The 25057-nt window shown below is 48.1% G+C and overlaps 1 protein-coding gene across 6 annotated transcripts in view; it reads left to right on the top strand.

Moving 5' to 3' along the window:
* RBM20 (RNA binding motif protein 20) overlaps positions 1–25057 on the top strand; it is a 192442-nt gene that overhangs the window by 132383 nt on the left and 35002 nt on the right. For 5 of the 6 annotated variants that reach the window (XR_007122840.1, XM_047703583.1, XM_047703582.1 and 2 more), the window contains exons 2-6: positions 8199–9285; positions 10677–10738; positions 12985–13079; positions 13456–13553; positions 24403–24546. Coding sequence is in view for 5 of the 6 variants with exons in the window: in XM_047703583.1 (XP_047559539.1) it covers positions 8199–9285; positions 10677–10738; positions 12985–13079; positions 13456–13553; positions 24403–24546 (1486 nt within the window). In the remaining variant the exon portion in view is untranslated. The remainder of the gene's footprint in view (positions 1–8198; positions 9286–10676; positions 10739–12984; positions 13080–13455; positions 13554–24402; positions 24547–25057) is intronic. The other variant, XM_047703584.1, reaches the window with a different exon arrangement.

Genomic DNA, 25057 nt, shown 5'->3' on the forward strand with positions numbered 1-25057 from the left:
CCCATCTTGATGCCAACTTGGAAACCTGTGCCCTTAGCCTCTGGGCCATGCTGCTTCCCATCCCCGCCCCCATCTGGGGTGCAGAGCACAATCACACTGATATGGCAGGTACTCCATAAATGTAGCTGAACTGATTTTAACTCGTCCTACCCCGAATCCTAGTGGCAATGAGCTTACCTCCAAGGACTTGAGTCAGGAATACCACTTCCTCTGTGGAGGAACGTTTTCAGAAATGGAGGGTGTGTTGTACTCACAGGAAATGTTCTCTTTTAATAATGTTCCAGACTGTGCCATGCCCAGCCCTGGGTGCAGCACTGCAGAGGGATCCGACAACACTTTCCTTAATCCCACGTCAGTCCTCATAATGTAACCAAGACAAGATTGTGACCTCTTTTCATAGACGAGGACACCGAGGCTCAGAGAGGTAGAGTCTGTCATCCACTGTGACACAGACGACAAACCTCAAGTTAGGTCAAGAACCCATGATACCTGATTTTCCTACCCCCGGTTCATACAGGGCAGCCTGCAGCCCAACTGTCTCTGGCTGTGTACACGGGAAGGAAGACTAAGAACCATTATGTCTTTAATGAGGATCCTTTTCTTCCAGGGGGATAACTAATGCCTTTTTTTTTTTTTAAAGATTTTATTTATTTATTTGACAGAGAGAGATCACAAGTAGGCAGAGAGGCAGGCAGAGAGAGAGGAAGGGAAGCAGGCTCCCTGCTGAGCAGCGAGCCCGATGCGGGACTCGATCCCAGGACCCTGGGATCATGACCTGAGCCGAAGGCAGCGGCTTAGCCCACTGAGCCACCCAGGCGCCCCAACTAATGCCTTTTTAAAAGCCAGTTCTTAGTATACCCAAACTGGCCTGTTCGGTGCTGAGAAACGAATGGTGTTAGTTAGAAATTATCCCCTGGTGAGGGCTACAAGGCATTATATCCCTTGCTCACAGGAGCCCCTGTAGGGCCAGAGCAGGATCTCCATACCTGGAAAAAGGTTGTCAGGCAGCCCGTATCCTTGTGGGGGACTTTTCTTCTGCACCCCATTCACACCTGGCCTAGAGACCAGGATATGGGGCTCTTATTTCAGAAAGAGTGGGGGAGCATTCTGTGTCCCAAACCTCCAAGGAGCAGGTATCTCTGGTCAGCAGAGAGTCACAGCAAAGTGACTGCTTGAGTTTCCACTGCTGCTGGGGCCTTCCGGTCAGGGCACCGTGTAGAGGAGACTGGAGGGTAACAGGGAACTCTCGAGTCAATGTGGGGCTGTGGCGGGGAACCACCTGAATTAGAAGCAGATGGTTCAGGTAGGTCGGCTTTCTTACGACGTTATTTATTTATTTATTTTTTAAAGATTTTATTTATTTATTTGACAGACAGAGATCACAAGTAGGCAGAGAGGCAGGCAGAGAGAGAGGAGGAAGCAGGCTCCCCGCTAAGCAGAGAGCCCGATGTGGGGCTCGATCCCAGGACCCTGGGATCATGACCTGAGCCAAAGGCAGGGGCTTTAACCCACTGAGCCACCCAGGCGCCCCTTCTTATGACATTATTATTTTCATGAAGCAAATAAAGGAAGTGCATTGATTCATATACAGAAATGTCCAAGCAGAGGCAGGGGATGCTGGTTCAAGTCCCCCCCAGGAGGTCATTCTGAAGCTGCCTGTGCTGCTGTCTTTGAGCAGTGCCTTCGGGTTAGCTTTGTTCTCAGGCAGCCTCTCCTTAAACGCTGGCTTAAATTCAACCAGCTTAGCAACCCATGCCTGGCAAGACCAAAGACTGTCTCTCTCCCAGTTGCTCCACCAGAGTGTCAAGGAGTGTCCATCCCAGTCACTGCGGCCAGCGGGCTCTGGTTGGCTGGGCTTGTGTCACATTTCACACTGGATGAGATTACTATCCCATTTGATAGATGAGAAAATTCTGAGTGTTGGAAAAATTAAGTGACGTTTGCCCATCATACAACCAGTAAGAGGCAGGTAGGTGGAAGCCTGGGTCTCTGACCACAGTTTACCCTACAACCGCCTTTCACCGAGAGCTGATGCATCTTTGCTTTATAGGTGGTTTAATAAGTCCAGAATGTTTGTCTTTGTTCCAAGTTCAGGGACAGCCCTTTAGATGGCCTTTTCTTTCGTTGGTTGCATTTCTCTAAAATGTCTGAGGCTTGAACACCCCCTCCCCCCACCCTGTGCCTTACTGTCTCTGTGCTTGCTGGTGTCAGCACACTCATCACCCTCTGGGTCCATCTGACTCCCCTGTGCTCTCCGGAAGATTTCTCTTTGCTTCTCTCTGTGTTCCCACCACCTAGCAACTTTGCTTGGTGCCTAAGAGATGCTCAGTCCACGTGGGCCAAATGAACAAACACATGAATGCCTGTTCTGTTTCTGAGCAGAGGTCCCACAGCTCCTGCCTGTGTATTGGGTGCCCTGCCCTCTTTCAGAACCAGATTGGGTACATCACGAAAATCTCGCTGAGTTTCCAGCACCGTGCCTGACTCAAACCAAGGAAAGACACTGCCTCCCTCCTTGTGCCCAAATATTAATCCATCATTGCAACCTGCTTGGGACTCAGAATAAAATATGAAAGAGCTCTGGGACAAGTAATGAGCTCTGGGACAAATAATGAGTGTTTTCAAGCCAAGACAGATGTTTCGTTCTCCGGTGAATACAATATGTTGCACATCCTTTCAACACTACAGAATTAAACCATTAGAAGCAGTTTTCATCTGGATCTCATGAATATCGTGGCATTCTAAAGGCAACCGGTTCTCCTTTATGTTATATTTGATTTTGAGAACTCTTGAGAGAAATGCTGCTTTAATTAAAAAAATGCTGTCTAAGTGAGCAGGGAACCAGAGTTTTTAATATAATTATGCATGGAGAATTCTTTGTAACAATTAATGGCTCAGAAAGAAAACCCTGGCGCCGGGGCAGTGGGGGGCGGGGGCAGTTAGCCTTGCAGAGGCCTGGGTGAGTCACAGTGGCTGTGCTGAGTGATAAGCTGTTCCCACTCCCTGCCAGATACCCAGGCAGCAGAACTCGCTACACAGCACGCCCTCCTCCCCGGTTCACGCTTCCCCTCCTTGGCTGCAAACAGTGCCACTGCACAGTTTAAGGAGAAGAAATGCAGCAGGTGCAGAGAACTTTGCCTCTACCCCCTCCCCCAGACAAGGGGGCCTCCCTGCTACCACCTCCAGAGTTGTGGGAATTCCAGAAGGGGGACTGCACCTCGCATCGCCCTCGTGCTCGGTGAGAGCCTTGTATATCAAAAGTAGTCAGGATCTCTGGAGCAGAGCAGAGAGAGAAATATGGGTGGAGATGATAATTTGGTGATGAAATAGATAGTTCTGGGGCTTAGCTAGGGCTTTTGGAGGCAATGCTACTCTGTCAGGCACGAGAAGCTGGTTTGGATGATCTGGGCTCTCACTAAGGATTTGCTGCCCCCCAGCTGTGTGGCTCTGGGCAAGTCACTTTCTCTCCTTGTTGGGGGGGGGGGCGTGGGTACGAGAGGATGATTTGATCCCTAATTGATCCCTGCAGTTCAAAGATTTCCCAGGTTGCCACTCATCCATCTGGGTTAAAGAAAGCTGACTTTGAAAAGGAAGAAACGTCTGGGTTTTGCTGGCTTCTGGCAAGGTTCCCAGAGAATGTTGGGACAACCAGTCAGAAGGTCTGTGTTTCCTGGGCCCCTGGGGGGCTGAGTCTATACCAATAAGATCCAGCCAATACCCCCACACCCACCACTGCCTCTCTGAGACAAAGCCTCCCTTGCATCTGATTTTCTTGCTGGATTATATTAGTTTCCTATTGCTTCTGGAACCTAGTACCAGAAATTGAGGGGCTCACGAAAATGCAACTTTCTTATTTTATAGTTCTGGAAGTCGGAAATCCAAAATCAGTCTCACTGAGGCAAAGTCAGGGTGTCAGCAGGGCTGGTTCCTTCTTGAGACTTTAGGGGAAATTCATTTCCTTGACTTTTCCAGTTTCTGGAGAGTGCCTGCATTTCCTTGGCTCGTGGCCCCTTCCTCTCAGAGCCCCAGCATTAATTGCATCTGTTTTCATATCAGACCTCTGCTTCCGTCCCCATATCTTTTCTCTCTGACTCTGATCCTTCTGCCTCCATTTTTAAGGATGATTGTGATGACATCGGGCCCACCCAGATAATCCAGGATAATTTCTCCATCTCACGATCCTAAATTTAATCACATCTGCGAAGTCCCCTTTACCATGTACGGTTACATTTACAGGTTCTGGGGATGAGGACTGGATTATCTTGGGAGGTGGTCATTATTCAGCCTACCATAGGGATTATTCATTCAATTTCAAAACCTAGACTTGGGCATGGAGAAGGATGTATTGGAACTCCTGCTTTGGAATGGGGAATGGTAGGTACTCTTTGAGGCAAGTGACTCTGTACCTGATTGGGATTTGAGCCGTATACAACAGCAAAATCCATTTGCTTCCTGGGTATATATAGATTCTCCTTTTTGAACTGTTGGAGGGTTTTTATCCACAGAGATGTCTACTCTCACATGAGCAGTCCACAGCCTAAAGCCTCCAGATTCTGATGAGCCAGGTCCACTATCTTCCTTCTTCATTCCCTTCACCGAGGTTACTGAGTGACTGCCAGGTACAGGACAGCACGCCAGGATGATGGGAGAATCCCCACGCCACGCCCTGTTCCCTTGTGGAGCTTATGTCTGGTAGAGGGAGAAAGGTACATAAGTAATTATTTTTAACACAAAGCAGGATGTGCTAAGTGAGGTAACAGTGACAAACAGAGGTGGCAGGAATACAAGAAGGCAACATTAGTTCTAGCCCCTAGTGATCTCATAGTTTGGGGCTTAGAAATATGATTGCTATATGCACCTGACTTTTAGGTCTTTAACTCTTGTAGGCTAAGGATTTTAGGGCTTGCTTCCTCCCTCCCTCCTTATCCCATCCATTCCATCCCTCCCTCTTCCCTTCCCTCCCTCCTTCTCTCTCTCTCTCTCTTTCTCCTACCTACCTACCTTCCTTCCTTCCTTCCTTCTCTTTCCTTCTTTTAAATAGGATAATGCGTTCTCCTTTTTAAGGAGCTTTGTTTCGAAAGAGGCACCCAACTCTCATGATTCATGCAGAATCACTTCCACTCAAAGTTGGTGAAGGCCGGGAACGATATGAATTTGTGAGGCAAAGCAGAAGTTGGGAAGAAAATCTAGTGAGCCTTATTTCATTATTTCACACTGCATCTGACCTGGTGAACTTCTATAACTTGCGCCGCGCTCAGAAGAGCGCTTGTTTCTCGTGGCTGACCTACAAACACCAGTGAGGTTGGTTTTCCTAGTTGGAAAGACAGCTCTTCCTCGCATGTCCTTTCAGAGGTGAAGGGGAATCTCTTGCAAGAGCTCCTTCCAGCCCAGAACACAGTTTTAGAAAATACAGCTGACTTCTCTGGGGAAAACAAAACCAATCTTGCCTTATCCTGGTCATGGAAACGAAGTTGGCACCTCATTATCACCTTGTTAGCGGGGACAGGCTGTGTTGCGGACAAACCTGGTCGGAAGGGTTGGCCCTGTGTGGGCAGGGTTTTGAGTTAAGCTTAATTGCTCTTCTAAATCTCAGCTACTTAATACTACACAAGTAGAAATCTATCATCAGACTCTTGACCATCCTCCTTTCCCTTCATACTCTCGCCTACGTAGACAATTAGTGCCTCCCTAGGTCTGCTGCTGCCATGATTGTGCTTGGGACACACTGGGGGACCAAGACTGGGCTGTAACCAGCACAACCACCCAGAGGAGGAAAGGTCTGTAACCAACTGTAACTGTGACTCCCCCAGCCTCCCAGCATCTTAAAACACAGCCAAACTGTTCTGTCCTGGGAGCACAAAAGGGCTGCTGGCTGGGTGAAGGCAATGTCTCTTCGGTGACTTGTGGAAAAGTCTTGATTTCTCACAGAATGGGAAAGAATAATCCAAAGTCGTTTTTATCTGGCTTTGAAATGTGTTTTGCACTGATGGTTGAATGTTGGTGTGCCCGATGTTCTGAGAACTCACTTGAGACAAAGCTTCGCAGCAGCCCATGAAGAGAAGCTGTACTTAGGGAGGGCTGAGAAGCCACATACCCAACCACCGGTGTACCTTCTTTTCTTTTCAAAGCCCGGCTGGGGTTCGAATCCCACGCCTATATTCTGCAACAGTGAGTGTTCATAAGAAGGTAACCTCATCTTTCTGTGCTTTTGATTCTTGCCTTGCGAGATGGGGTGAACATTTTCTCCCCAGTAGGCCTGATGGAGAGATCAAAGGGGATGACATAGGCTGAGCACTGGTCACACAGGAGCATCTCCACACAGTAAATGTGAAGCTCTCTCCTACTTACCTTCCTCTCCACCAGGTACGCCACACCTCCTCCCTGCCACCCACTGTTCTCTCAGACCAATGCAAATTGCCATCCTAAGCAGAAGCTCTCTTTCCTAAAGCATCTCCAAAGTGGGAGAGCTGTGACATGCCCACACTTTCCATGTCTCCCCTTTTTTCCTCACTGGGCCTACCCCCAGTCTCTCTCTTTGTTTCTTCAGACTTACTCTGTCCAGAGCCTATGACAGTGGACACCTTGTCTGAAGGGTCCCAGTCTTGCAGTCTCTGCCCCAGACTCCCGTAGGCATGCTGAAGGTAGAGCCTGGATGGTCCATGGTAACCGCAGGTTCAAATGCTCAGTCTTATTCTTCCTGCTAACGTTATTGTGTCCTGGGAATTCCAGTTCATCGACATCCCAAACACATTTCCCTGATTACACCCACTACCCAGAAGGGGAGTTGAAGACCCAGAAACTACGGTCTTATCAAACAGCCCTGACAATAGTAGCCACATGTCCAGGCTTTCTGGGATCGTACATCCTGGTTTTTGGTAGAGAAAACACCATAACCAACCAACAGAGGTCAGACATGAAAGGCACACGTCAGATGGAACACAGCCACGGTAAGCTTCCGTGAGAGCCCACCACTGCCCACAACTTCAGGTTCAGACTTCACTTGGGATTTTTTTGGTTATTCCTTATGCTACTTGGATTTGAGAGTGGATTGAAGGGAGCTTAATTCCTGTTGCTTTTGGATGTGCAATGAGGATCGGGATGAAAATGTGTTTGGCACAAATATACACATAATTTACTCTGCATGTGAATTTGAAGACTGCTCTTTTTTTTTTTGCTTAACATATAGAGTCTATGGATTTGTTCATGTCACTAATTTGTTGTTGTTGTAAACAATGACTTTGCCAAATCCAAGATAGTAGCTACTGTCAGCAATGGTAGGGTGGGGCGTGGATGGGGAGAACAGAGACCAGGGGCATTTTAGTATGTTGGAATGTTTCCTGTTTTAACCTTGGTGTTGGGTACATTTTTTTGAATGTTTTAAATATTATATAATAAAGTAGAAATTTGCATCAATAGTAAATGATTCCTTGACATTTTATTATGTAGATATATCGTAGTTTACTTTGTTTAAACCCCCCCCCCCCAGCCCCTGTTATCGGAAATTGGTAATTTTCAACTTTGGACTCTTAAATGATGTAGTATTATTAAACCTCTTTAGGCATCAAGTTTTGTCTGCATTTCAGCTCATTTTTTTAGGACGGATTTACAGAATTGAATTACTAGGTCAGAGAGTGTAGCTGTAACGAGTGGGTATTATCAGGCTCTCTTTTAACAAAGTTGCATGAGTTTAGACTAACACTGACAATGTGTCCACTCCACTTTGTCTTATCAATACTGAATGATGTTACTAAGAAAAAGGTTTTTTGGGGTTTTAGCTTGTATCTCTGATTACCAGTGAGATTGACCGTTCTGTCATAAAATAATTTTTCTATTGGAGTTTTTTTTTTTTAAGATTTTATTTATTTATTTGACAGACAGAGATCACAAGTAGGCAGGGAGGCAGGCAGAGAGAGAGAGGGAAACACGCTCCCTGCCGAGCAGAGAGCCCGACGAGGGGCTCGATCCCAGGACCCTGGGATCATGACCTGAGCCAAAGCTAGAGGCTTTAACCCACTGAGCCACCCAGGTGCCCCCTCTATTGGAGTTTTAAACAAACTGGAATATGTGTGAGTACAGGTTTTCTGCAGACTCGCTTGTATGTGGGGGTCAGTGTGGGTGGGTTTTAGAGGATGTGAAGCAAGAGCCCCTTGCCCTCTGGTGAAAGCTGCTGTTGCATCTGGCCTTCTGTGTTTCTGCAGTGCTGCCAAGCTCCTGGACAAGAACCCGTTCTCAGTGGGTAACCCGAGCCCCCTACTTCCTTCACCTGCCGGCCTCCAGCTGGCTCAGCTGCAAGCCCAGCTCACCCTCCACCGGCTGAAGCTGGCACAGACAGCTGTCACCAACAACACCGCGGCCGCCACAGTCCTGAACCAAGTCCTCTCCAAAGTGGCCATGTCCCAGCCTCTCTTCAACCAGCTGAGGCATCCGTCTGTGATCAGCGCCCCCCACAGCCACACTGGGGTGCCCCAACATGCTGCGACTGTGCCCAGTGCCCGGTTTCCCTCTAATGCAATTGCCTTCTCGCCCCCCGGCCAGACACGAGGCCCGGGGCCCTCCGTGAACCTTCCCAGCCAACCCCCCAACACCGTGGTGATGCATCCTTTTGGGGGGGTCATGCCTCAGACCCCCGCCCAGCCAGCGGTCATCTTGGGCATTGGCAAGACAGGGCCTGCTCCTGCTGCGGCAGGATTCTACGAGTATGGCAAGGCCAGCTCCAGCCAGGCGTATGGCTCGGAAACAGACAGTCAGCCCAGCTTCCTGCCGGCCACGGCCTCTACCACAGGCAGCGTGACCTACGAAGGCCACTACAGCCACTCAGGGCAAGACGGCCAAGCTGCCTTTCCCAAGGACTTTTACGGACCCAGCTCCCAAGGGTCGCATGTGGCAGGTGGATTTGCGACTGAGCAGGCCGGGGGCATGAAAGGCGAGGTAGGTCCGCTGCTTCAGGGTCCAAACAGCCAGTGGGAGAGCCCCCATGGATTCTCTGGCCAGAGCAAGCCCGATCTGACATCAGGCCCTAACCTGTGGCCTCCACCCCCCAGCCAGCCCTATGAGCTGTATGACCCTGAGGAGCCCACCCCAGACAGGACCCCTCCTTCCTTTGGGGGGCGGCTGAACAACAGCAAACAGGGTTTCAGTGGTGTCCGGTGGCGGGCCAAGGAGGAGCCGGCCCTGCTGTCCGTGCGGCCCCTGCAGGCTCACGAGCTGAATGACTTTCATGGTGTGGCCCCCCTGCACCTGCCCCACGTCTGTAGCATCTGCGACAAGAAGGTCTTTGATTTGAAGGTGAGTCCTCCGAGACAGCCCGGGAGCCACAGCTGGAGCCTGGGGGGTGCTCACCCCCACAACCCAACGCTAGCCACTCAAAAGCTAGGAACGGTTCCGCCTGGGGACTCGGTGGCAGGATTTTGTCATCAGTACTCTTGATCAAAATTAGAGATATTAGAACCCACATTTGTTTCAGAAATGTATTGGGACCACTCCCTTGCTTTAAGGCAAGTAAGAGATTCCTACCCAAGTTTATCAATGAGAAAGCTGCAGCCGAGTGGGGGTGACCGCACCCGCGTGACAGAGAAGGGACTCAGGAACTGGTCTCCTGCCTCCTTGAGGAGGGCTCTTCCTCTGGGGTATGCTCAGAGTACGTCGTACTGAGTGTGGAAGGGAAGGAAAACGCTGGCAGAATTTTGGATGAGGGCCAGAGAGCACGTCTCAGGTGAGACCGAGGGACATCATTATAGAGCGCCTCAGTGTCCCATCTGCAAGACGGAGATGGAGCCTCACCACCCCTTCCCCGTGGTCATAAGATTCTTTGGGCCCCTGTAAGCAAAGGTCTATTCTAGTATAAATCCTCCCCCAAGATGTATTAAAGATGCAGTGAAATATTCCAGAGCATTAAGAACTAAAACAGCTAACATATTAAATCCTTTCCATAGGCCAGCAGTAACTCTGTGAGGCAGAGACTATTATTATCTCATTTTGCAGAAAAGGAAACTGAGGCCCAGATAGAGGAAAGGACTTGTCCAGGGTCCCATAGCTAGAGAGTGGCCCAGTAGAGATTTGAACCTGGGTCTGGCGCTCCCAGAACCTGTGTCACTTAAGCACTGGGCTCTGCAGCCTGTCTTCTCCCACGAGGTCTGCAGAGCTTGATGATCCCTGGATAGTGGGAGTCATGCCACGGTGTCCTTCTGCTTGGGTCACACTGTGCAAGTTCATTCCTTCAACTCGGCGGGGGGAGGCATTGTGGGGGGGATGCTGGCCGACACTGGGAAGTGATGGCACATTTTGTCTTTCATAAGCTTTGCAGCTCACTGTGCGTCCACCTGCCCGATTTCCCCAGCCGGTCAGAGAAGTGGGTGGGGTCTCTCTGGGGGACAAGGGGTTGGGGTGGAAGGTGGGATGTGCCATGGAACCAAGGGTCCCAGAGGAGGGCCTCTGGCTTGGGATTCTGGGCTCTTGTCCAAGGTGGGTGCTGGATATGCGGGTCTGGTCGATGGCATGGCGGCTGGACAGACGGGAAGGCGGGTGTGGGGAGGAGCCCGGGAGGGAGAGGCGTTGGCAGGGTTGGTCTGGTTGCTGGGCTCTGAGCCCCCTAGCCTGACGGGGACGCCTGTACTCATCCCTTTCCTTCTCTTGGACTCAGTTCTACTTCAGTCACTTTTCCTTTCCTTCTGGTCTAGGACTGGGAGCTGCATGTGAAAGGGAAACTCCATGCTCAGAAATGCCTGGTCTTCTCTGAAAAGTGAGTGCGGGCAAGGAGAGCAGGTGCCTGCACATGCTCCGCAAATGTTCCTGGAGCACCTATGGCATGTTCTGTTCTAGGCGCTGGGGAGGCAGCAGAGAAAAAAATGGGCAACACCCCTGTCCTCAAGGAGCTTATGCTTAACGTGGCGGCGGGGAGGGGACAGACGGTAAAATAAACAAGTGACTTACATAGCATCCCTGGTGGCAAATATTAAGCTGAAGACAGCGTCAGGACAGGGCAGGAAGCATGTGTGTGCACGCATGTGCCCTCATGGGGGCTGGTCCTTGCCTTTACGTAGGGTGTTTGGGGAAACGCTTCTCTGAGGAGACCTCAGGAGGGGGTGGAATGAGCCCAGGGCTGTCTGATGGACGGGTACTCCTGGGGCAGAGGAAACAGCAAGTCTGAAGGTCCTGGTGTGGCCCTGGGATGCTCAGATGACATCAGTATAACGAACGTGGAGTGCTGGGGTGAGGAGCCAGGGAAGGTGCCGGGCCCACATTTGAGCTCCTGGGCTTCTTGTGAGGACTCCATTCTGCTCTGAGAGTGACTGGATTACTGGAGAGCCGAACAGAGGAGCGATGCTCTCTGGCTCCAGCAAGCAGGACCCTGGCTGCTGAGCTGAGAATAGGCAGGGGCGGGTCGAGGACAGAACAGTACGCACAGGGCCGGGGCCATCCAGGTGGAGAAGGTGGCATACGGCCGGGGATATGAACAGCAGAGTAGTCTTGAGTGTTTTGAACAAAGTACATCGGAAAGGCTTCCCTTTCTTATTCACAGTAGCCAATGGGTGGAAGCAGCCCAAACGTCCACTGACAGATGAAGAGATTAACAAAATGAGTTCTGTGCATACACTGGAATATTTTTCAGCCTTGGAGAAAGGACCTCTGACATGTGACAGCATGGCCGAACCTGCAGACATTGTGTTCAATGAAGGAACCCAGTCAGAAAGGGACAAATACTGGATGATTCCCCTTATAGGAGGTAGCTCGAGGAGTCAGGTTCACAGAGACAGAAAGCAGAATGGTGGTTGCCAGGGGCTCAAGGGAGGGGAAGTGGGGTATTTGTTTTTAATGGGGGCAGCTTCCATTTTGCAAGACAAAGAGTTCTGGAGATGGATGGTGGTGATGGTCGCACAACAAGGTAAATGTGCTTAATGCCACTGACCTGTACACTTAGAAATGGTTAGGATGGTAAATTTTATGTTATGTATATTTTATCACAATTTTAAAGATAATTTTATAAGGGTCTCCGTTTTCTGGCTCCTTCTTTTTTATTGTGTTAAAAGTCACTTAAGAGTCATCATTTTAATCATTTTATTTTGTATTTTTATTTATTTATTAATTTATTTAATTAGCATGCTCCATGGCCAGCATGGAGCCCAGTGTGTGGCTTGAACTCACGACACTGAGATCAAGACCTGAGCTGAAATCAAGAGTCGGATGCTTAACTGACTGAGCCACTCAGAAGCCCCCATTTTAACCATTTTAAAGTGTGCAAGTGAGTGGTATTTAGCAGATTCATAAAGTTGTGCAAATATTGTCATTATGTAGTTCCTGAACATTTTCATCACCCCAAGCCCTATGCCCATTAAGTAGACATTCCCTTTTCCCCTCCCTTGTAGTCCCTGGCACCACTAACCTGCTTTCTGTCTCTGTGGATTTGCCTCTTCCAGACATTTCATACAAATGGAATTATTTTTTTTTAAAGATTTTATTTATTTATTTGATAGACAGAGATTACAAGTAGTCAGAGAGGCAGGCAGAGAGAGAGGGGGAAGCAGGTTCCCAGCTGAGCAAAGAGCCTGATGTGGTGCTTGATCCCAGGACCCTGAGGCCATGACCTGAGCTAAAGGCAGAGGCTTTAACCCACTGAGCCACCCAGGCGCCCCTAAATGGAATCATTTAATATATGGCCTTTTATTCCTGACTTTTTTCACTTAGCAAAATATTTTCAGGGTTCACCTGTGGTGTAGCATATATAACCTCTTTATGCCTGAATAATATTCTATTGTAAGTATGTACCACATGTTGTTTATGTGTTCATCTTTTGGTCTATATTTGGGTTGTTTTTACCTTTTGGCTATTGTGAATAGTGCCACTATGAGTATTCATGTACAAGGTTTTGTTTGAATGTTGGTTTTCAACTATTTTGGGCCTATGGCTAGGAATGGAATTTCTGGGTCATACGGTAATTCTTCATTTTACTTATTGAGTTCCTGGTTCCCCTTTCCCACCCCTCTCCAGTGCTGGTATCCGGTGTATACTTGGTTCAGCAGAGGGAACGCTGTGTTCCTCTCCCAACAGCACAGCTGTTTATAACCCTGCTGGGAACTCTGAAGGTGAGTAAGGCCCTTCAGGTCAGCAGCGTGAAGCAGAAACTAGCTTCCTAAAGACTTAGGATGTCCTGTCTTTAATAACTAGACTTCCCTGCCCATGTGCCCTATCCTTCCCTGCCTCCCATCTGTGTGTGTGTGTGTGTGTGTGTAGCAAAAAGATCCCAAGACGCTAAAATGTATTGGCCTACTGTCTAGGCTCTTACAGACATAAGGCTTTGTTGGTTATCAACATGCCCAGGGGTAAAAATTATACCAATCACTAATCAATATATTAAGAGAATATTTTAATTTTTTTCTTCCAATTTATGTCCTTATAATGACTTTTGAAGGTAAAGTAAATGACTAGGATTTCACACAGTTGGTGTAATTTATCATTTAGATTATGCCTCAAATCTTGGATCATCATATGCAGCCATTCCAGCAAGGTCATTTGCTCAGGCAAATCCCGCATTTCCTTCGGCTGCCCCTGGGACAAATGTGAGTACAGAAGCATTTTCTCCATTGTCATTGTTGGTGTCAAAGCATTTGTATCACCCAGCTCTGCCTGGGTGTAGAGGTACACAGAGGAGGCTGGGATGAAGCTGGCACAATGTGTAGTGCAGGAAAACATGTCCCTTGGGCAGAGGTTGACATCTGTTTAACTCAGCTAGTATTGAAACACATCGATTAAAAAAAACTAACATACATTATTAAAATCAAAAGCATGCCTAGACTTTCTAGCATTCGACATTGGTTTAGTGGGGGAAGAAAAAGGATGGAGCTTTTGTATATGTGTGTGTTTTTAAGATTTTTTGATATTTTATTCAAGTTGGTTATTTCCTATGAGTGGGTAATTCTGGAAGTTGAACCGGAAAGAGAAACTGTGTTTGAAAGTAAGGACTGTGCAGTCATGGTATTTGTTGGCCTTTTGAGGAAGTAATTGCTTCTGTGAAATCCTTTGTTTTTGGTTGTGTTCTCGTTCCTCTCTCTCTACAACCTGCTCTTCGGTCCCCCAAAGCTTCTTTCCTCCTTTTCCCACTGATGGTGACAGTTTCCTCTCCCTCTTGGTTTTGCTGTTTGCCCACACGTGTAGCTTCTCCCTCCTCCGTGTAGCTTCTCCCCCCTCCTTGCCCCCAGGCTGTCGGGCACCTCCTCTCTGAGAACACATGGAAGGAGGTGGGAGGTCCAGAACCAGACCTTCTGTAAAACAGAATGTGTGTGGCCGGACCCTGCCAGAGTCTCATGTCCGTGTGTCTGTGGCTAGGCCTGTATTTCTTCCACTTTGTGGTGTGAACAGCTGCAGCCTCTTTCTCTCCTCTCCTGCGACCCCCGAGCACCAGCTCCTGAGAGTGGGCCTCCGAGAGCCGTCCCTTGCACGCTGCCTCGGGGTGTTCATGCAAAGCTTCGGGTGGGCAAGCTGAGAATTGTCGGTGTTAGGCCCTAGGGGATGAGTGGATGGGGAGGCCTGCCTGGGTGCAGATTTCTATTTGTCCGTGTGTGATGTTTGATGGGAGAAGCGCTCCAAGAGGGAGCTCTGAGCTCTCAGCCCATGCATGTTTCGGTGAAAGAGAATTTTGTGGTTTCCCTCTCTGCCCTCTCCATGCTGAGGGCCACGCCGGGTCAGTGCAGCTTTGGGTCAGTCCCAGTAGAGCAGAATGGCTGGGTTCAGTGAGGAGACCTGTCATTTGTCTTTGACCTTGGGTCTGGATGGGGGTGTGGGCAGTTCCAGCACCACTGCCACGGCGGGGCCTGTTTCCCACTGTGGATCGCAAAGGCATGTTTGTGCCCACAACCCTGCTCTGAGATCTTAGCACCAGGAGAAAGGGACTGTGTCCAGATTGGGGAGGCTGGATTAGGTGGCAGATGGGCAAGGGGTCTGGGCAGAGAAAGTGAGCTGGTGTCCCCTGAGCCCCTTTGTAAAGGGGAAGAGGCTGAGTGATGGAGAAGCAAGAGCAGGAGGACCCCTGCCCCACTCTCCAGCGCTGATCGGTGTACCGGAAGCCCTCTTCTGTGGATATGGAGCCAAGAGACCTAAGGTCGAGACTTAGTCTGGAACCCACCAGCTAAGGGGTCCGCCAGCAAGTCACTTTATTGCGCTGAGGCTCCGTTTCCTTAAATGGAGGCCATCACCCCACTAATAATGACTTTCCAAAGTAAAACAGCGTCATTTTTATCCAGCTTGTGAAATTGATCATTTTGATGATGTCTCAAATCCTGGAACATCCACACTGTCCAAGCAGTCTCCTGGTGGGTGGTCAGAGCCGGGTGGTGGGAGCAAGGCTGCACCGAGACCAGAGCTGTCGTGGGGAATCATGCATGACTGGGAAAGATAGTGGCGTGTGAACTGCACATGCATAATAAGTGCCAAGGGCTGTGACTGAGCAACTAGTTCCTTTGAACCCCTTGTGGGGAACCTATCCCGTCCAAGGCCACGCTGTCACGTGACTGACCCAGGGCCGATGGCTAGCCAGGGGAGAAGCCCCGTGACCTTGGGCGAATCCCAGTAGTAGCATACCCCCCTCCCGTGCAGATCTGCGTGGTAATTCCTGTGGTCGTGTCTGCCCCTTCTGAGGGACGTTGCCAGGCTCCCATGAAAGCACTCTACTTACGTGTGCGGTGGGCACAAGCGATCTGATGATTTGTGTTGGTAATGACTTGTGTTGGTAATGATTCATGATAATTTGTGTCAATTACTGGAAGCTCTGAGTGCTGCTTCCTCCAAATGGCTGGAGAGGAGAGTTCATCTGGCTTGAGCCTGAGGAGGGGCCGCACAAGGAACGCTTTGCTTTCTGCACTGGCAGCCTGCAGAAGATGAGGACCCTAAACCTTGATTTGCAGGCTCACGACGCTGACTGTAGCTAACATTCATATAGTGCTTAACAGGTTCTTAGCATTTTCATATGTATTTTTACATACATATGAAAATACATTTCATATGTATTTTCATATGTATTCACTCCAGACAATCCTCCAGACAACCCTGTGAGGTAAGGAAACTGAGGCACGGAGGGACTAAGTGCTTTGCAGAAAGTCACTCAGCTGGTAAGTGGAAGTGTTGGGATTTGGCCTGGCTCTAGAAGCCTCTCTTGTGGCCACTGAGCCCTGCTGCCCGTCCTTGAGGGTCTCTGAGTTCTCTTCCTTGTTATGCTTCTCTCTTTACTGAGCCCTTTCCTCCCCCCTCCTCTCTCCCTCCCCACCCCCCACCTATACTTACACACCACATGCTGCTTAGTGGGATCTGAAGCTGCCTTGGGGATGGTAAGGACTTCTTGGGTCTCAGCTAGCCATCAGCCATGGAGCAAGGTGAGGAGGCCAGTGGGACTTGGCACCTGAATTCTTTTACGCTCTGACAGTGTCCCCCAAGGTGAGCTGAGATGTTTGGAGACGTTTCCTACAGATCCAGTGGACGGGGAGGCAGCACCACTAGACTGGTCTTATTGTTATGAGTTCAGTGAGGTCTCATTGGTCACATGACCCTTCCCAAGGACATCTGGGGGACAAGGGCAAAGCCTGCCCCAACCAGTCTCTGTATCATCAGTGCCTGGACGGTCACATTCTTCTGTCAGATTGTGGCCCATCAAATGCAAGTGAGTCTGTCTTTAGGAAAACTGGAAATACACAAATACTGACATTTGAAGAGAAGCCGAGAAATGAAGAGCTGATTCATCCACTACAGAAAGAGATTTTGCAAGACTCCTTTAAGCAGCAGGGGTGTCCCTCGGAGAAATGATTGATTGTTAATTCTGCTTACAAACACTGACCTCCAAAGATAAGCAGATACATCAAGGGGCAATTACTGTGTTACCAAAAGACACCTGGTGAGGCTTAAGGACTGCCCAGTGGGCTCCTTTTATATATACATTTCTCTTATTTTTTTTGCTTACATAATTTATACTTAGGGAAAACTCAAACAGAAAAGAACTATTTCATGAAGACAGGGATATTCCTCCATTATCCCCCCCCACCCCGTGCCAAGCCCTCACAGAGAACCCATAAAAGCGTAGATGCATTTTTCCTCCAGAAATGTTTTCTGGTCCTGTGCCAGGGCTTTTTCAAGCCCATTCCACTTACATACAGCTTTTCAGAAGCACATTTGATTGAGTAAAACCAGAAGCCGCCAGAACCCCACCATTGTAATATCGCTGTTACTCGAGGAGCAGAGAGCGATGGCTGTCTCTAAAGCTCCCTGCCTTTAAACAGGAAAGCAAAGCGACTCAGGGCTCTGGGAATGGGCTTTCAGGAGGTCTTTGCACCACTACAAAATCTAAAAGGACCGAACAACCCATCTACCACTTGCACCAAGCCCAGGCTGGGCTGAATGGATGCTTCGGTCATCGGTCAGCTCCGTGGGAGTGCGAGCCTTTCATTTCTGTGTTTATTGTTGACAGAGAAGGGACACCGGATGGTGTGCTGGGTTTGCTGGTGTTGGGCGGGGGTGGTGGTGATTTGTGCCTGTCCCTCCCACCCCCGGGGTCCCAGGAGAGGGGTATTCACTTTCACTTAAGCTTTTGCCATTTGACAGAGGAGAGGCACTTTATCCTTGGCTGCCTGAGTCGTCATAAACAGGGTAATCAAGTTTCTGGAAGGGGCCATTGGGGCCTTCTCAGGCTGTAAATAGTTTCCTTGTGCTTGCCCAAGATGCACTCAGCTTGCTGACTGTCCCCATGAAATGGCATTGCCATCTTCCCAGCCTCCTTGGAGTTTATGCGGTGCCGGTGCTACCCATGGGCTCTCCTGGCCCGGGAAGCCAGACATCTTTCTCGGGCTTTCTTTCTCCCCGGGACCCTGCCCACCAGAAAACTTGAATAAGGAAGGAAATAGAGGCACAGAGAAATATACATGTTTGTGGAAGGCCAGAGGTTTAAGTTGCTCCTTGGATGACTGGCAATTCCAGAACTTCTCTCTGTCCGCTGTGGCCTTCCTGGTCCATGGCACAGATCACCCTGATCTCCTGAGTTGCAAAGAGTGTCAAGAGCAGGAACTGATGTGGCAGAAGATACCTGTCCCTCCCCCACCCTCCCAGCTCTGTCATTGCTCCTGTGCCCCGGGTGGTGGCGACCTTGTGCATTTTCAAAGCAAGCAAAGAACGAGGGAGGAAACAGGATACTTGAGTGGCTTCTGTTTTCTGGGGTGTTTTTCCTTTTCTTTTTACAGATCTTAAATGTTTTTTCTTGTTGCAAAAGTAGTACAAACATGGTATAAAAAAATCCAAACAGAAACAAATATAAAATAGAGAAAGTCTAGCTCTATAGGGAAAACGGACAATAAATGTCTTAGATGGTTTAGCTAGTGTACATGTGTATGTTTAATTAGAAAAATTATATGTTTTTGCAAACATCAGAAAATGCCATAGGATATCGTGCAGCTTGGTTTTTTTCTATACATGGTGTCTAGACATCTTTCCATAGCTAACATAAAACCTATCTTATGCTGTAATGCCATCTCCTGAATGCATTTACCTTGATTTATCAAGTCTGCGAATGACCGATTTTTCAGCAAGACCAGAGTTGGGATCACAAATCAACCACTGTTGAGTTGCCCACACTTAGTGTCTCCTAGCAGCATCACAGTATAAGATTCCACAACTTCAGAGTTTACAGGGATATTGAAGTTACTTGGCAGGTGAACCGTGCAAGACCTCTAAAGTAAATGTACTTTAAGTCAAAGCTAGTAGGCTTTACAAAACATATGGAAGTGTCAATAAAGATATCAGTGTCTACCCTCCAAGTTAAGCCACATCCTTAGCTATGCAACCCGTGCCCATTTGCTATCTGCATAATATGTTCAAAGTCCACACCATGAGGACTAAATATTTGCCCTGTGTCTGTTCTCAGGTGTGTTTAGCCCCAAACCAGAGACTGAGCCACGTGAAATTAGGTCACACCTGAAGGAGATTAGGCTGGAACACAGAAATTGTTTATCGAAGATCCAGTCAACACTTGGTTGCCCTAGGAAGGACTTAGAGACACTGCTCTCACTCAGCAGGCCCGTCGCTTAAGCCACATTTTTATTGCAACCTTGGAAGTTATTGAACTGAGTCTCTTCTTTGAACTCGTCTATGAAGCCTGTTCCCGCCTGCATCAAGGGGCATGGAAAGGTCTCAGAAAGTCCCTACACAATCTGTTTGCTGCTTTCACATTTCCATCCACTTATAAAAGATGCAGTGAGTTCCGAGGTCTGGGACCCTGCCACGTGAACCATTAGAAGCAGCATCTGGTTTTGAGTACGTGACTCCAGCACGTGAAAATGGCCAGCCCAGGCCCCTGATTGCACATGGGGACATTCCATGTCTCAGCTGGCTCGCAGGCCGACTGAAGTGTCCCCCAGACTGGGAAAGGATGACTGTCCCTTTAGGTTAGTAGTCAGGACTTTGGTTACAACCCGTGACACCTTAGCTCTCTTGGAAACTTGACTTTGGGCTGACAGTTACAGATGCACCTGTCACATGTGTGCCTTCCAGGCAGAGCCTCGGGCGGGACGTCAACACAGCCCATCAACACCTCACATCAAAAATCCAAGTTGGCCAAGTCTTAAGCAACTCTCTCTAAACACATCTACTCTTCTACCCCAGAGCGCATATATACCTAATACACATCTTTTAAAGTGTAGTTTTTGTAACTTTTACTTTTAATATGATTCAAATGACAGAAAAGTTGCCATAAGGTATATCTTTTACCCAGGTTCACTAGTCCTTTACATTTTTACCTGTTTATCATTCCCTCTCTCTCTCTTCCTTCTGTTCATCTGTTTTAATCTGTCTGTCCATCCATCTGTCTTATCATTTATGCATGTTTTCTTGAACCACTGGAGACATTGTACCTCTTCACCCCTAACTACATCAGCATGAATTTCTTAAGAACACGGATTTTTCTCTTACATAATCATAGTGCAGTTGCATTTTCTTCTCAGTCAGGAGCATCACAGCATATCCTACAACTGTCGGGGGAAGGAAAGAGACACACATGCTTTAAGGACCCTGCTGGATGCTAGGCATTGCACCAAGGCAATTTACATACTTTGTAGCCGTTTTGTCTTCTAACAGGCCGGGAATCAGTTTTCATTTTCCCTGTTTTATAGATAAGCAAACTCCAGCCTGGAGAAATTCAGAAACTTCCCTGGGGTTAGTCACTGGGGAGTAGACGCAGATCCAGGTGTGTCTGATGCTCTCACCGGCCTATCACTGGTCCCTGGAGACCTTAAGGCCCAGACGTGGTGTGTGTCTGTCCTCAGAGAGGTGCCAGACCTGCCTCTTTTGTTCGTCTCAGTGAATCGTCTCAACTCTTCAAGGCGCTGCAGACACAGTCACTCAGGGAACGGCAGGGCTCTTCAGCAAGGGGCTCACTGCTTGGAGCTTGTCTTTGGTGCTCTGAAGACGAGACCGCCCCCAACACAGGCGCGTCTGCAAGATGAACGCGTCTGTGAAAGTGCACCTGCTGAAATCCGCTGATCACATAGTGGGGGAGGGGGCAGGCAGCAAAAACATGGCATTCCCTGGGACGGGGAGTGGGAAAGACACAGGTTTCCTGTTTCGACCAGCACCGTTGGAGAAGGTTATCATTGTCCTAGATCCTCGGATTTAGTTGGGCCAGTCTTCTGGGAGGAGTGGAATTATAGAATTTAGAGCCACACAAACGCAGATATTTCACATCTGGAAAGGACTCTGGATGTATAGGCTACCTCCCTTATTCCAGACATTGGGAAACTGAGGCTCAGAGAAGAAAATGAGTTTTTCCCTGTCATGCACCCAACCAGTGGCCAGGCTGGGACTTGGATCCACGCCCCCTGTCTTCTGCTACATACGGAAGCCCCATGCTTCTTATAGCCCGACCCCTTCATCATCGACTCCTACCTACCTCGCGCAGCCACAGCCCTGCGTTCCATGTTTAGAAAACTACTGTATCTACCAAAGAAAGTACTTATATTAGTGAGTAATTAACTAGTTACCCATTTTTATTAATCAAAAAGACAAACATATGAATCAGACTTTCTCATCAGCTTAAGATCTAACAGGGTTACCATATTGATAGCGTAAAGAGACTCAACTCAGGTTTTTTAAGGGTCAAAAATTGGGGTGCCTGGGTGGCTCAGTCGTTAGGTGTCTGCTTTCTGCTCAGGTCATGATCCTGGGGTCCTGGGATCGAGCCCCACATTGCACTCCCCACTCAGCAGGAAGCCTGCTTCTCCCTCTCCCATTCCCCCTGCTTGTGTTCCCTCTCTCACTGTGTCTCTCTCTTTCAAATAAATAAATGAAATCTTTAAAAATTTTTTTTAAAAAATAAATAAATGCCAAAAATCATGACCCTCCCTTGAAATACTATTACCTTCAAAGACCCTTAAGGACACATTAGAGAACCCAGGTTGGGAATTAGCGTACAACATCATGGTGTGTGCTCAAAGGGACTCAGGGTCGTCTGTGTCCCCAATAGACAAATTTTACTCTAGCTGTTCACCTGAAGACCTCATTCTTTCTACCTCTTCCCTTCCCAGTCCCCTCCCTCCCTCCTTTCCTGCCTCATTGTTCAGATCTGCCATAAGGCATAAAGCAAATAATAGCCACGTTTATACAGACAGTCTCAAGAATAGATTAGAATGATTATGCCTATAACTGGACACCTGTTATGAGTCAAATATGATTTTGAACCTAATTGAGTTTAATGAAAAGGTGTTTTAGATCAGTGGCAGAAAAGAACATAGACCAACCTATCCTAAATCAAATATTTGCTAAAGAATATAACACATAAAAAGGTTTTGTTTTTTTTTTTCTTTCCCCTAACCAGATAGGGTTTCTCACTTGGCCCTGAAACCAGACACAAACAAACCATTAACACAGCGATTTGCAAGATTTTTCAGTCCTCAAGATGTTCATTTCATGGGTCACTTTGGAAAATGAGAAATGGAAGTAAACTGGTCGGAGTAAAGACGCTGCTAGTGGTCACTGGTGGGCCTCGGCCTCCGCCCAGAGTCAGTCTATTGTAGACCCGCCTTCTTGGGAGAAGAAAGTACTCATGAAATGTATTTTTAAAACTTGAGTGTAAACCGTAACTGAGACCCAGTCATTTGAGGACCTAACAATGTCCACAGCATGAATTCCTCTTGCACTGTAGTGACTGGCCACCGAGGGGGTGCTTGCTCTAGGAGGCCTGGTCCACTGAGCAGCAGCTCGGGTACAAGCTTTGTGAGCTGCTCTTCCAACCTGGAGGAGACAGTGACAGAGGGGCCGGTCTTCATACTGGTCACTAGGCAACTGGACAGGCAAGGGGCAGGAGTGGCCCAGAAACGACCCTGTGGTTCTGTGTGTCTGCCCTGTCATCCGAGCACGAGTTAGCCCAGGCTGACCACAGCAGAGTCACATGGGGCAGAAACGTGCTTGTTTGGAGGGGGGCGGGCAGAGCACCCAGCTCAGCCTGCCTGGTGATAAACTCTGAGGACCAGCCACATTTCCCTGCTTCGGCCCTCAGCTGGGTCTGTGGTCTTTGTGCGGACCGCTCACCCTAAGGGAGAAGCAAAGGTCCCGCATCTTTGTGGTCATTCTGGAGAAGAGTTCAGCTCTTGTTAGCCAGGCTCAGACTTAAGTCTCATCATTTACGAAGAACTCTGTTTGCACTCAGTGGAGTCGCAGGGATGTTCTGGAAGCTGCCTGTGCCAGACGCTCAATCCCATTCCTTTTTGGGAAAGTGCTTGACCTCTGGACATGGTGGAGGGGGTGGTCTGCAAGGGGCACTTGGGTTTCTCCAATTCAGGGCTGAGCCGTGAAAGGAAATTTGTACTGACTCTAATTGTCCTCAGCCCAGATGAGACAAATGAGGGCTCTTTGTGATAGAATTACCCAAATATTAGCCCTCGCGAGGGATGAGACCCACATCAAATGTAATTAGATGTTGAAGTTCACTTTCTCATAGAATATGGTGATTATGCAAATGTGGGCTATGCTATTAGACCATGTTTCAGGTCTGGAAAATTGCATCCTTCTCTTCCACACTGGATTGGCTTCTGGTTACTCATTCTTGAACCTCCCAGAGACTCCCAGGCTGATTAAGGTTTGCACAGACCAAACATCTCCTTCCCGAAACTTTGATTATGCCCCATTCTTGGCTTCCAAACTGTGTTCCTCAGAGGTCCCTTGGGGCTGCTGGCTGGTGGTGGTGGTGGCAGGGGGCCCGACCCCCAGGTTTGCCTAGCCCAGCTCCTCTTATTTGTGGAGTATACTGGGCTGCTGAGCAAGCCTGTATTTGCGGAAAGGATTCAAGGCTAACACCGTTGTGAAAGCCACCGCCCTAAACCACGCGTTGTTGTCACGGTTGTCTATATATAAGGTTCCTACAAATCCTTACTGTGCTCTTTTTTCTGTGCTCACACAATACGAGGTATATAAGAAAAATGTTAAAAAAACCTCTCTCCTCCTACTTCTTTCCAGTTCAGCTCTTTGACGATAACTAGTGTTGACAAATTGCTAGATACCCTTCCCTGCCTGCCTTTCTCTGTCTGTGCTGATAGCCTTGAAAAATTTTTCATTATGAAAAATTTCAAATGTGCAGAACAGGACAGACTATATATATAGTCTGTCCTATTAATATAAAATTAACCCCAAGTTCCAATGGTGATCAAAACTTTACACTTGTTTGATGTGTCTCTTTCTCACATATAGATTTTTTTTTTTTTTAACAAAAAAGGCATTGGCCTGGATGCCAATTCAATTACCCTCCTTTTATTATGTTTAACAAAAAAAGGCATGTGCTGTCTGGCAACTTGTTTTGTTGCTGAACTGTCTTTAAAATTATTCCTTATCAGCTCACTTACCTCTGCCTTTTAATGGCTCTGTCATCTTCCATTATCTGCTTGAACCATCATTTACTCAAACATTCCCCTACTCTTAGACATCCAGGCTGTTTCCAGAATTTTACCCCACCTTATAAATAACTGCAGAGTCCTTGAACATAGGTGTTTATATATTGGTGCATTTATTTCTGTAGGAGAGATTTCCAAAAGTGGAATGTCAAGATCCTGGGCTATCTGTACTTCAAGTTTTATTAAATATGGGTCAAGTGTATTCTCAAGGGGTCATAGCGTGTAGCCTGCCCCCAGTGACCCAGGGATAAGCCGATGTGTTCACATCTCTGGCAATTCTGGATGTGATTGCTCATTAAAATGTTGGAAATCTTTCCTGTAACGGGGTGGCATAAAATTGATATTTTATACATATCTGGGAATGGATTCTTTTTCTGCATTAATTTCATATTATCCTTTTGCAATCATTATTGGGGGGAAGATGGTCATTAGGGACATCTGGAACAGAAGGCCAGAGGGAAATGTATTTGGAAGACTAGCCACAGCTCTCTGTTCCCATCAGTTTGCACAGCGGAAAACGGGTGCCGGCCGCGTGGTGCACATCTGCAACCTCCCGGAAGGAAGCTGCACGGAGAATGACGTCATTAACCTGGGGCTGCCCTTTGGGAAGGTCACTAATTACATCCTCATGAAGTCCACTAATCAGGTAGGTCGGGCACTTTCACACTGGGACGTACCAGATAGACCACATATTGGTGGAGGGAACTACATAATTTTTTTAAAAGGAGCTATTCATGGGGGATACCTGGGTGGCACAGTCGGTTAAGTGTCTGCCTTCCACTCAGATCATAATCCCAGGGTCCTGGGATCGAGTCCCACATTGGGCTCCTTGCTCAGCGGGGAGCCTGCTTCTCCCTCTGCCTGCCGCTCCCCCTGCTTGTGCTCTCTCTCCCTCTGACAAATAAATAATATATTTTCTATTTTTTTTTTAAAGAGGGTATTCTTAGGGCTCCTGGGTGGCTAGGTCAGTTAAGCAGATATCCTCAGCTCAGGTCATGATCCCAGCATCCCAGGACCAAGCCCCATACTATACTGGGCTCCCTGCTCAGTGGGGAGCCTGCTTTCTCTCTGCTCCTCCCTCCTGCTCTGTTGTCTCTCTCTCAAATAAATAAATAAAATCTTAAAAAAAAAGAGAGAGAGAGAAGCTATTCTGAAAA

The sequence above is a fragment of the Lutra lutra genome, chromosome 14 (genome assembly GCF_902655055.1).
Source record: "Lutra lutra chromosome 14, mLutLut1.2, whole genome shotgun sequence".
Classification (NCBI taxonomy): Eukaryota; Metazoa; Chordata; class Mammalia; order Carnivora; family Mustelidae; genus Lutra; species Lutra lutra.